The 12,592-nt window shown below is 42.2% G+C and overlaps 1 protein-coding gene across 1 annotated transcript; it reads left to right on the top strand.

Annotated features, from left to right (window-relative positions):
* Positions 1–835: 835 nt before the first annotated feature.
* On the top strand, positions 836–11,418 carry PCYB_111620 (hypothetical protein; the record flags this gene model as incomplete). Its single annotated transcript, XM_004223040.1, has 6 exons — positions 836–1,526; positions 1,813–5,411; positions 5,468–5,484; positions 5,526–6,837; positions 7,013–8,779; positions 8,941–11,418. The coding sequence occupies 2 exons, from the start codon at positions 836–838 to the stop codon at positions 5,409–5,411; spliced, it is 4,290 nt and encodes a 1,429-aa protein (XP_004223088.1). The 3' UTR covers positions 5,468–5,484; positions 5,526–6,837; positions 7,013–8,779; positions 8,941–11,418.
* Between the last annotated feature and the right edge of the window lie 1,174 nt (positions 11,419–12,592).

The raw sequence follows: 12,592 nt of genomic DNA, 5'->3' as shown, positions 1-12,592 counted from the left end.
ACCAACTCGTTTTTAGTGACGAGGAAAATTTTAGCGCTCTGCGCCTTGAATCTACCCGAGGCGCGATACGTGAGGTAGACGCCGCCCCCCCCCGTTGCATCTATGCTCACCGCATGTTTGGGAAAAACGCCCTTATCGCTTTTTTCATTTTTGAACATAGAAAGTAGAACCCTTTTTTTACGTATGCCTTTTTTTTCTTTTTTTCCCCCTTTGTTAGATATTCACTAGTTTGTTACAATTCCCCCCGCCCCCCTCCTCTTTTCTTTCTCTGATAAAAGTATATTCTCCAAAATTAACATTTTCGTCCAAACTAATAATTTGTGTTTATGTTAATTAAGTGGTTTATATCACTCTACTTGACTTCCTTTTTCCTTTTATTGAATTCTTTTTTGTGTGTGTGTGTGCATCTCTTTTGATATAAATAATTGAAGAGATTCTCCATATATACCATATAGGGTTGAGGACAGGGTGGACTCATGTTGCTAGAAGAGGCAAGGGACATTTGAACGTGTTTTATTTTGTAAATGTAATTTTTATTGTGTAAAAATAAAGACGAAGTTGAACAGAGGTTTTTTTTTTTTTTTGTTTAACTTTTCTTGGTTATGTTTAATCTGCCTTTATTTCATAATAGTTTGTCCCCTCTCGCACACACTTTCCTATTTGCCGGGTCAGCACGTTCCGATTAGATAGAGTGTGCATTTAGCATCACCCTGTGTTTATCCCCGTTTGTCCGTGCTTTGTTATGTAAGAGTATATTAGAGGTGACCTCAATTATTATTCCCTGCCCCCCCTTCCCCCCTTCTTCTTTTTTTTTTTTTTTGCTGATATATAAGATATGGAAAATGTGTGTAAGGAGCAGGGGAAAGAAGACTTGTTTACATTAGACCTTATACTTACCAAATACGAGCAGTATGTAAGCGGCGCAATACGAAATGAGGAATTGAGGAGGTACATAGAGAGGTTTATGTTCCAGTACAACTGCCTAGATGAATGTGAAAAGAAATTAATTGAGGTCATAAAAAGGTGTGAAAATTTTGAGTGTAAAAAATTTCAAGCCCATTATTTGTTCATAACAAATATAATAAAAGAAATATGTCATATGGAATTGATCCCAATAATATACAACGAAATATTAGAAGAGAGGAATGCCAAAAGTGAAGCTTCCTACCTGAGTAGGGATTACTACATAGAGGTAGAGAATCAAAAAGATGCAGAAGAAAATTTCAAAGCCATCTGTGAAAGGGTCTATAAAAAATACATCCTTGTGTTTATTAAGCTGTTGTATTACTCAACCAATCTGCCGCCCCATTTGCTGAACAACTTAATAAGTGCCATGTCCTGTATGTGCATATTAATATCCAAGTATGATACGTTTAGAGAACCAAATGAGAAATTTTCGGAGCTTATATATAGAATATTTTGGAATTATTTCTCCAAAAGTTTTTATTTTCCACATGAAAATTATATTTCCCTGGAGGAAAATGATGATTTGGAGGACGAGGATGATACATCATCTTCCTACTACAGTGAATTGCTAAATGAGGATAGCTGCTTTCCCTACTATAATGTCCATCATATTTTTAGCGATAAGAGGAGAAAGAACTCAACGAATGAGTCAGCTTCTGTGAGTGCCCCCGTGGCTGTGTCCGTTTCGGCTGAAATGGAGAGCAACAATTTGCAGAAAAAAAAGGAGAGAAAGAAAAATTCTTGAAAAGTCGAAAGATGCAAAAGGGGAAAATTGCACGAACGAACAAGTAGGAGAAAATTTCAAGAAAGCGGACGACCCTTTTTTTGCAGGCCACTTTCTGCCAGCAACTGATACAGCTGGTGGTCAGAAACGACAGGGTGATCCGCAACCTGGGGGTGATTACACCATACGGGGTGTAAATTCCTCTGAGGTTTGCCTTCCCGTCGAAAGCGGTGCCAATTGCGAAATTGAAAACGTAGGTGATGATCAAGCCAGTGCTGTGGAGCTGAGCGAAACTTACGCCAAAGTGAATAAGCGGCTGCATGCGCACAGTGGTGAGAAAAAGAAGAAAAAAATAAAAAGGGATAATGAGGGGGTGGAATTAGCCAGCTCTTCCACTTTGCTGAATGCAAATGCAGAATGTACAGAAAGTAGGGAGCACAGTGTGGTCCATAGCAGAGATGACGACCACATAAGCAGTAACCACACCCAGGAATTCCAAACAGTGCAGGATGTAGATGAACTGATAGAGGGTGAGAAGAAGGACGCAGATGCTGCGCCGTCTACTTGTCCTTCTCTACATTGGGGTGATGAGGGGGTGGAGAAGTTGGCGGAGGTATATGGCGAGAAAGGGGTGGTCGCGGGGAGGGGCCTCGCAAAGGGGGACACAGTTGGACATCCAGGTGGGTATACCGGAGGATATGCAAACGGGTACGCAGGAGGGTACCCAATCGGTCAGCCCGCCGGGCTTCACTCCGAACGCCACACCGAAGAGACCACCGAGCGGAGAGACTCCTACCCCAGCGAACAGGACCTGAATCACGAAAACGTTATGTTCGTGAATGTCCTCCTAAACGTGTACGTAAGCTTATTTAACACGAGAAGTAAGAAGAACTACTTGTTCTATCGTGACAATCAAGTAGCTTACAACGAGTTCCTTCTCGACAACGTTGAAATTGTGATTGACCAAATGAGGAACATGCTTAACAAGATCAGACACAGCTTGAGTGAATCCATAATTTATTTTTTGAAATTGAAATTTTTAATTCTTCTGTTTCTGATTAAGTTTGCGAAGAGAAACTCGAAAGATGCCAATGCGGGCAAGTCCACCGAAAAGTTGAAGAAGCGGAGCCAAACGGTTCAAGGCGGGGATAACCAACAGGACATTGGCACAGGTGGATACATGAACAGCGATAGCTATGCTAGTGGTCACAACTACGCGAGTGGCCACAACTACACGAGTGGCTACAACTACGCGAATGGCCACGGGTATGATAACAACTTTGGAAGCTACTACGGTGGTAACGGGGCCCAGAACTGCAACGGCAACCCGAACGACTTCCAAAACGGTTACCCGAACACACCAGAGTCGGATTTCTTTCCCGTGTGGAGACGGAACGAATCCGCGGAGGACAGCAAAATTTATGTTGACCCCCTAAGTAACAGCAGCGTGATGAACAATGTGGACACGGCGTCTGCGCGGAGCAGCATCGGTGGGGTTGGCAGTTCGTGCGGAAACATCGCAGGCAACGATCTCGGCATTAATCACGCGCTGCAGGAAAGTGTAATGAGTGGTACCGGCGTAGGAAGCGACATCGTTAGCGACATGGGCAGTGGCATCGTTAGCGGCATGGGCAGTGGCAGCCAGTACCCGAATGGCCACAGTGCCGCGTACGTAGATGGTAGTAATAGCACCCCCACTATCGATAATAACATAAACGAAAACAGCATCGATATTGGTAACTTTTGCGAAAATTTAAGTGGAGATTACAACTGTGGCACGACGAGTAGGAATCCAGGGAGTGACTGCATGGGCGCCAGCAACGAACACAGTGGTGCGTTTAACGCAACTACGAGTGGAAGTCCAGATGACGTAATAATTTCAAGTAGGTATGCAGCCTCATGTGGAAGCCAATATGGTGTGCTAAATGCTACTAATGATGGCTCTGTAGGTGGCACTAACGAGGGAACTATCCATTTCAGTAAAGATGCCCCCACAAGTGGCAGTCAAGATGGGCTTATAAACGATGGGACATACAGTAATGTAAATCCCAGTTATTGCAATGGGAACGTTGAGGGGGCGTATAGCATCCCCCACTACAGCACGTACGGTGAGTATTACATGCAGAACAACGAGAAGAGTATTGCACCGGGGCAGGCCGTACAGAGCGAGAATAACGTAGAGAACGACCCGGTCAGCAGCCACTACTCGCCGAGCATCTTTAACAATAATGACTCGGCCACAGGGATGAACGATATCTTTTTGAGCAACATGAAGAACAACCTGTTTGCGAGCATGGCTGGGTGTAGTGGGAACATGGCTGGGTGTAGTGCGAGCATGGCTGGGTGTAGTGCGAATATGGCTGGGTGTAGTGCGAATATGGCTGGGTGTAGTGCGAATATGGCTGGGTGTAATGGGAACATGGTTGTAGGTAATCCAGACATGGCTGTAGGCAACCAAGGCATGGTTTTAGGCAACCAAGACATGGCTGTAGGCAATCAAGGCATGGTTGTAGGCAATCTAGGCATGGTTGGCGCTGTTCCCCCGGGGCAGAGCTACCCCTGCGACGGCAGCAGATTCCCCTTTGCCAGCAAAAATAAGGAAGAATTGGGAGACACATGGAACTGCCACGAGGAGATGGAGGGAGAGGAAGGAACCCAAGTTGTAGAGGTGGTAGAGGACGAAGAAGAGGAAGAAAGAAGAAAGAGAAAAAGAGAAATTGAAGCAGAGTGGGAAGGAGAACTGGATGCTGGAAACGAATTTCAGATGGAGTATGTAATTTTAAATCGTGATTTTTTAAGGAACAATGTAAAAAAGAGTACATTCGAAATTGTGAAGGATATGATAAATAACTTATATAGCAATAGTTTCTTAGAGATGCTGGACGTCCTGGTAAAGTGTGTAGAAGTGAATTTCAAAGATGAAAATCTTACATTAATTAATCGAATTTTTTCATGCATGTTGAAGGGCATAAAATATTGTAACGAATTGAACAAGTACAAAATTTATATGTTCATTTTGAGCAAAATTGACAAACTTATTAAGAGTAAAAGGTATGAAGAAAATAACTCAACTTTGAACAATTACAGCTGCTATTTTTTGCTGAATTTGATTTTTAATTTGTTTAAGAGGGATAAGAGGAAGAAAAGAAGAAACATATGGTACTTGCTGTTCGAGATCCATGTAAATAAAATGAAAAGGAAGAAGGTTACTATGAAGGTGAACTCTGTCAAGGGGGATGAGCAACAGGTTGGTATGTACCCTCCTCATATGGTTGACGTGAATGATTATATAAAAAAGAATAAAAGTAAGAATAACGAATTGGCTACAAAAATGCTGATATCGTCCCTGATAAGAAGCAATGAAAAGAATAAGCATTTCAAAATGGATCAAATGAAAAGCAACAGTGTAAGCGCGTCGGAAAATGAAAACGATTTGATGTCCCTATGTGATGGGAAGAACTTTTTAATTAATAATATAATAAATTTTTTACTGGAATGTTGTATTAGCAAGGGATGCATTGTGAGATTTATGAGCCTTAGAATTTTCTACATGATGACCATTCTGTTTATAGAATTTATTAAAAATAGATCGTTGAGCTATGAAGAAAAGTTGCTTAAAAATTATATCATGAAATCGATTTATCAGAATTTCTTCCTCTGTATTTTTTTACATTTTAAAAGAACCAGAGACGAATATTTTTATTTATATGAAGCTTCGTAATTTGTGTGTGAGTTTGTTATTTATTTGTTCCAAAATTTTGTCGTCCACTTTTCTGAATGAGTTTTACGACAAAGTTATTTCTTACCACCTGTGCTGTGTTGACTGTTTTTACAGATGCAAGGAGAGTGTTTCCCTGACTGATAAAAAGGGCGATCACTATGATGACAGCACGTTGAGGAGCATCTACTCCATGTTCCTAAGTAACGCCAAGGACCTCTACCTGTTCGCCTTCTTGATGCTTTTTAAAAATTGCAGAAATGTTATGAACTTTAAAATTTTGAAGGGCATTTTGAAGGTGTCGTCGGAGGAGGTTAAGGTGATACTGGGGAACTTGGTGTCGCAGCGAGAGGGGGATGGCTCAGAGAGGCAGGACAGGCAGGAGGGGAAGGACAGGCAGGAGAGGAAGGACAGGGGAGGCTCGGTTAGCGGCATGGTTAGCGGCTCGGTTAGCGGCTCGGTTAGCGGCTCAGTTAGCGGCACGGTTAGCGGATCGGTTGGCGGCACGGTTGGCGGCACGGTTAGCGGCACTGTTAGCGGCATTGTTAGCGGCGCTGTTAGCGATGATGTGATCGTGCTGTCCGCGGATGCGACCATGGATGCGACCGCCGATTTGACGGTCGATCCGGAAGGGGAATTACAAAACGGGCTGCCCAGCGAGGCGCAGAACGGCGGCGGCTACCCCGTAGATGCGAAGGAACCAAGTAATCTAAAGAGAAGAAAAGAAAGCAGCAAAGTAGAATTGTTTCGAGTAAAAAACATAAACATGAACGATTTTCTCACCAACGAGATGCAGATAAAACTGAAAATAAAAGAGCAAAATGAAGAAGAAAAGAAAAAAACGACGTACAAAAATTTGTATTTTATTAACATATTCTACATTGCAGAATTAAAAAAACTTAGCACATACGACAATAGTTTTATATACTACATGTTCAATTGCATTTTTTGTTTTCTGAATATATATATAAATCGGTTCACTTTTTTTTTTTTCTTTATTAAAAACGAGAGCAACCATCGCAACAGCTACGTTTACTCTGATAATCCCTTCAACAATAATAATAGCAGCAGCAATGGAAACAACAAAAAAGACGTTGAAGAGTTGGGAGAAATGAATGAGCAAAAATATGTATTGGAGTTTATCCTAGAAATGCTGACACTGTTCAGAAATTTCTTACATATTATTACGGTAATGGAGGAAAATTTAATCAGTGTAAATATCGAATCTTTGGTGAAGAAAAAAACGAGAGGAAGCGAATTGACAAATATACGAAGCCTCAAAAAATTGGTTATCCTAGAGTTACAGAAATTTTATTTCATTTTTATCAAGCTGTTAAAAGTCCTTTTCTTACTGAACAGAATAAATGGCTACTCTATAACCCCTTTTGAATTTTTCTTTTTTAAACTGATACACGTCACTAGACAATGAACTGATAGGGGTTAACACCAAAAGACACATTTTAAAATTTTTAAAATATTTCTCCTATAAGAAAAAGTTCAAGGATACCATCATTAGTAGGATTAACCATTTCCATTCCAAGTTGAGAAGCAGGAGGAAGAAAATCTCGGACATTTTTTCGAAAAAGGAATGTAAAAGACAAGAGATGTATTTTTCTTCCATTAGAAGGTATGACATTTTTGGTTCTAACTCCTCCTACGTTGATGATCGAAAAGGGGAAGTAAACGGCATCCTCGGAAGGGGACACAATAATCCGTATGGTTACAGCAATTCTTTCAAAGCGGAGGGGGAAGAGGATGAGGAGGTAGAGGAGTCTAACGTGGATGCATCCCAGCGAGTGAAGGAAGCAATGGGTATGCCTCCCCCGACCAAGGAGGAACCTCCACCACAGGCACAGCAACTACAAGCGGAGCAATCGAAGCAATCGAAGCAATCGAAGCAGTCGAAGCAGTCGAAGCAACCGCAAGAACTGCAGACTCCGCTGCTGCCACTCGAAACGGTTGACCAAAACGAGAAAAGGAAGTCGAACAGGAAGAGGTCTGGCAACAACAGCAGAAGAAGCAAAAGCAGCGCGAAGAAGGGGCAACCTGGGGTGAACAATTTGGAGGAGGCCATCGCTGCTGCCATAGAAGTGGTACCTAAGGAAGAAGACCCCAGTGCCAAAAATAACGGTGCAGGCGAAGACGGAAAAATGGCAAACCAAGGCGGCAGTCAAAGCGGAAACCAACGAGACAACGCAACCGGCGATAACGTGACTGTCACGGAAGCGGACAAGGCGGTACCAAGCACTTGTGCTAGCGGGGCAAAGGGTGTAGAGCCCACCAAAGTTGCCCCCAATAGTGTAGAGGTAAACGATGCAAGCGGTGCAAACGCTGCAAACACTGCAAACGGTGCAAACGGTGCAAACGCGAAAACAACCGCGAGTAGAAGCAAGAGGAGGAAATGCAGTAGCACGAAGAAGGAGGAAGCGAAGATTGATATTGACCCAAGCCGCTTGATCGTCGCAGAGAAGCTGAAGGAGCAGGAGGAGAAGAAGAAATGGGATCCTACGATAAACTGCAAAACAGAAAGTGAAGTAAAAGTGGAGAAGCAAGCAGAGGTGGAAAATCCAACGAGTAATACTGCTGAGCAGGAAACTAGGAGAAGCAGATATGGTAGAAAAAGTGGCGTTAACACGAAGGAGAAAAATTTTAGCATGCTGATTGAAGAGGAACATGAGCAGAAAAGGAAAAACAGGCGAATGAGCAGGAGTAAGGCTTCAAGTGCAGGGGATAGGAAAGGGAGAAGCGGAGCCAAGAAGGAGGTAGGAGTTAAGGGGGTAGGAGCTATAGAATCTGTAGAAGGAGCAGCGGTACAGGGGGCGGCCCCTGCCAGTGAGTTTCTAGGCTGTATTCCTGGAGATGTCCCAAGCAGGGATCAACCCCAAATGGGAAGCGACAAAACATGTGATAATAACAATAATGAAAAGGATCCTGCGAAGGTAACGAAAGATGGATTTTTCCCCGAAGAGGCCGCAACTCAGAAAAGAGAAGAAACGACTGACATTTTGGTAGATGGGAAAAAGGACTCAACCTCAACGGCGAACAAAGCCGAGGGAGGTGAACAAATTTTGGAACATACAAATGAGAAAAGCACGAGCTTAAAAATTGTCCTAAATTGTAATAGCAACATGATAGCCGAGATGGACAGGCTAAATTACTTTAGGAAGTACAGCGCTCTAAGCAGCTACAAAGATTACAAGGTGGAAAAATTTTTCTACGACAACTTAGAGCTGTTCCTACTAAGCATATTCGTATTTGAAAAGAGTACCAAATTGAACAGCACAGATTTTTTTTTGGAAAATTTTGACAAAATAAATGAAGTAATTGAGTTCTGTAAGAGGCATCATATCGATAGAGGAATAGAAAAAATTGTAAAGCATTTATTTTGTTATGTGAAATAAAAAACAACAAAAAGTATATCCACGGAATGATAAAATTAATTACCAACACGTTTTGGTACATTCCTGTGTACAAAATTTCGGAGTTTCCTTTTTTTTTTATTTCCTTTTGTTGTATCTTTAAACATTCGAAGAAGAAACATGTGAACAAAATAATTATCCAAAATTTTATTATCATTTGCTTGAATTATATTGACATTTTAAGGAAGCGAACGTACACCAGAAGGAGGAGTCGCATGTGGTTTAGGAGCCTCCATCATAGGAGAAGTGAACAGGCGGAGCAGAGAACGACGGAAGTTGGACAGAATTATAACAAGTTTGGCGCATCTCCTGTGGAAGGTACGGGTCAAAAGGTTGTCACTGGGGTTGAGTGCACCGTGGGTCAGGCTGTGGCAGGATCGGTGGGACTACCGGGGGTAGTGGCCACGTCGACCATTGCGCCAATAGCGCCCACAGTTGGAGCAACAGGCGTAGCGACAGGCACAGCAGAAGGCATAGTGACAGGCGTAGCAGCAGGCGGAGCAGACGTAAGTGGCTTAAATGGCGTGACGCCCGTTGGGGGTGCTGCGGTCAAGGAGGAGACGAGTAAAAGCTCGAGGAGCAAAAAGGGGAATAGCAGAAGAGGGGCGAGTAGGAACTCGAGGTCGAGAAGGAACACCAAGAAGGGGGAGGAAGCGGCTGCCCAGGCGGTAACGTTGAAGGAGGGGACTGCAAATGAGGCCCTCGCGAAGGAGGGAGGAACCAACCAAGTGGCCACTGCTACGGTGGAAATGGGTCGAACGGTGGCAGCAGAAGGGATGGCCGCAGAAGGGATAGCCGCAGAAGGGATGGTCGCAGAAGGGCTGGTCGCAGAAGGGATGGCCGCAGAAGGGATGGCTGCAGAAGGGATGGCCGCAGAAAGGGTGGTCACTGAAAGGGTGGTCACTGAAGGAATGGCCGCTGAAAGGGCGACCGCCAAACCAACAAGTAACTACCACGAGAACAACTGCAAAGGTGCCCGCAGGAACAGCGGAAGTCACAGGGTATCCAGTGCGATGAGCAGTGTGGCACCGAATGACCATTTTCACCCCCGAGAAGCGCTCCTTTTCCAACGAAACAAAAGAGAAGAGAAAGAAATAACAAACAAGCTACTCCTGAATCTGATTAACCTGTACATAAATTTTATGTGCTCCTTTTATTTCTACTACTTAACTTTTTACGAAGACAATTACAACATTTTGAAGAACATATTATTTTTAGGGATAGATAAAGTACTACAGAAAAAGGCGAATAAAAAATTGACTAGCTTTGTTTTGTCTTTTATGTACATTTTAATGTGCCTTTTGTTAAAAGTGAAGGTGAAGGAGGAATTCATATTAACGTTGAGTAGGGACAAAACGAAGGGGCAAAAGGAAATGAGAAGAAGTGAACGTAGGAGAAGTGAAAAAAGAGAATTTCGAAAAAAAGTGGAAAATATTAGTGGAAAGAGCAGAAGCAGTGAAAGCAAAATAAGCGATTTGCGAGGAACAGGAACGGGAGCGACAGCAAATGATAAGCGAGAAAAGGAGGAAGAGAAAAAGTTTGTAGTGAAATATTTAATTAACCTTATAGACGAAAACCAACACAGAAATGTAAACCAAATTAGCAAGAAAAAATTCAGGAAAAATATAAAGCAAGTTTTATGTATAAAAAATGATGAACATTTGGAGAATTACAGTTTTTTTCCAAAAAGGTGTTTCTACAAAAATAAAATGGACAAACATATAGAAAAGGTGTTCCATGTGAAGAAGAAAAAAAAATTAGTTCTTACAAGTTCGTTAAATTTGAAGGAAAACTTAAAAAAGTTAAACAATATTTGTGTTAATTTTTCGTATAAATTTATTTTCCCCCTTTTATCCGAGCCCCTAGCATTTGAAAAGAGCAACGAATGGCTCATCCGTCGCGTTTTTAAGAAAGATATGAAGAAAGACACCAACTATGCGAAATATAACTTTCTTGATTATATTATATATTCATGTTTTTACACCATCTTTTGCAAAACGAAATTAATTAAAATGGTGAAGACAAATTATCAGCGGATTTCTCCTGACACACAAAATAGCAAAAAAATATGGGAAATATTAAAAATGAAGTCGTACATATATAATCAGAAAAAATATTCCACTCTGCAATTTTATTTGGCCGTTGAAATACTGAATTTAATTTTTAACAATTTAAAATATCTTCCATTTAGTTCGATAAAGCTAATTATTGATATATTTCTGAACAGATCATTTTTAACCGTATGGATAGATGGGAAGAAGGAAGATATAATAAATAAATTTCAGAGATTATTTCACAATTTTTTTTGCGAAATTTTTTATCTGCAATCTGAGAAACTTACACAGTTGCCATATTTTGTGTATCAATATCAGAAAAGTATTTTTCTTGTAAATTTGGTTATAAATTCTGTTGTGTGCACGAAGAAGAAGCCCGTGGATAATTTTTTCCTTTTGGACATTTTGAAGCACTGCTTCCCGAGGTCTGATTTTGACAACTATAATAATTCGTCCGATAAGAAGAACGAGGACAAGCGGGGGGTGGAGCGGTCGCACCGCATGTTGCGGAGCAAGAAGGTGACCCTACCGAGCTGAGGTGGAGAAGTGGAAGAAGGAGGGAGAACATGGGGAGAGTCAATCACACCGGAAAGTTGCGCATTGGGTTGAAGTCCCCCAGTGAAACAAAAACCCCTCCCTCGTTCACGTCTCTTTTTGTTTATCTGTTTTCACTGTCCAAACAGCTGATTGATTACGGCATTTTTCCCCCAGCGCTGGGGCCATTTCTGTGCGTGTATATATGCCTCCAGTAGATCAAAGTATTCCCTTTACGTTTTGCTGCTTACATTTGCGTATTTTTTTGGCTGTGGGAAACGTTTTCCCAATGTGTGGCCATGTTGAACACCTCCCCACTGATGAATTTTTTTTCAAACGAATAGTACTTGCGGAGTGTGAATAGTTTAGCTTGCTCCTTGTGTCTTCTTTTATTTTTTAATCAAGCATTTCTCCCCTTGTGCTTTTTCCCCTTTTTTTAATTTTTGCAATTTTGCAAACTTGCCCATTTGGTTTGTCAATTAGCTTTTCGAATTGTCACACGGGGTGAAGGCAGTGACTCGCGGTGAGCGGTGTGTGGTTTGCGATTTGCGGTGAGCGGTGTGTGGTTTGCGATTTGCGGTGAGCGGTGTGTGGTTTGCGATTTGCGGTGCACGGTGTGTGGTTTGCGATTTGCGATTTGCAGTGCACGGTGTGTGATTCACAACACGTCGTCTTCTTTGCCCACCCCACTTATGCCAACTGTCCTACTTAATTGTGTAGAGGTAGAACACTGTTAAGGGGTGCAAGCGGGTCAGAAAAAGCATTTGAGGTTACCACATTTTTGTCGTAGTTTTTTTGACACCAGTTGGGGGAAGAAAAATGGCTCTTCAGAGTTTTATGCTTCATTCTCGCTGCTCACCTACGGTGGGTGTGCGGGCACAGCGGGGAAGGTCCCCTTTGCGCGGCGGTTCCGCATGGCTTATTGTTTCTGTGCGCCGCAATTGCTAAGCACTTCTCCCCCCCGACACGGCATGATTTCGTGCCTTTAAACCTGCATGGTGCTGCAAACGTGCAACATTTTGGCAGGAAAATGTTTCTTTATCGCGTTTATTTGAGGCGTTTATTTAAGGCGTTTATTTAAGGCGCTCATTTAAGGTGTTTACTTAAGGCGTTTATCTTTCAATTTCGAGTTGGCCAATGTAGGCACTCCGTTTTGACGTTTCATTTATTTTATTAT

This window comes from Plasmodium cynomolgi, chromosome 11 (genome assembly GCF_000321355.1).
Source record: "Plasmodium cynomolgi strain B DNA, chromosome 11, whole genome shotgun sequence".
NCBI lineage: Eukaryota > Apicomplexa > Aconoidasida > Haemosporida > Plasmodiidae > Plasmodium > Plasmodium cynomolgi.
This window is presented reverse-complemented; position numbering and strand designations above follow the sequence as displayed.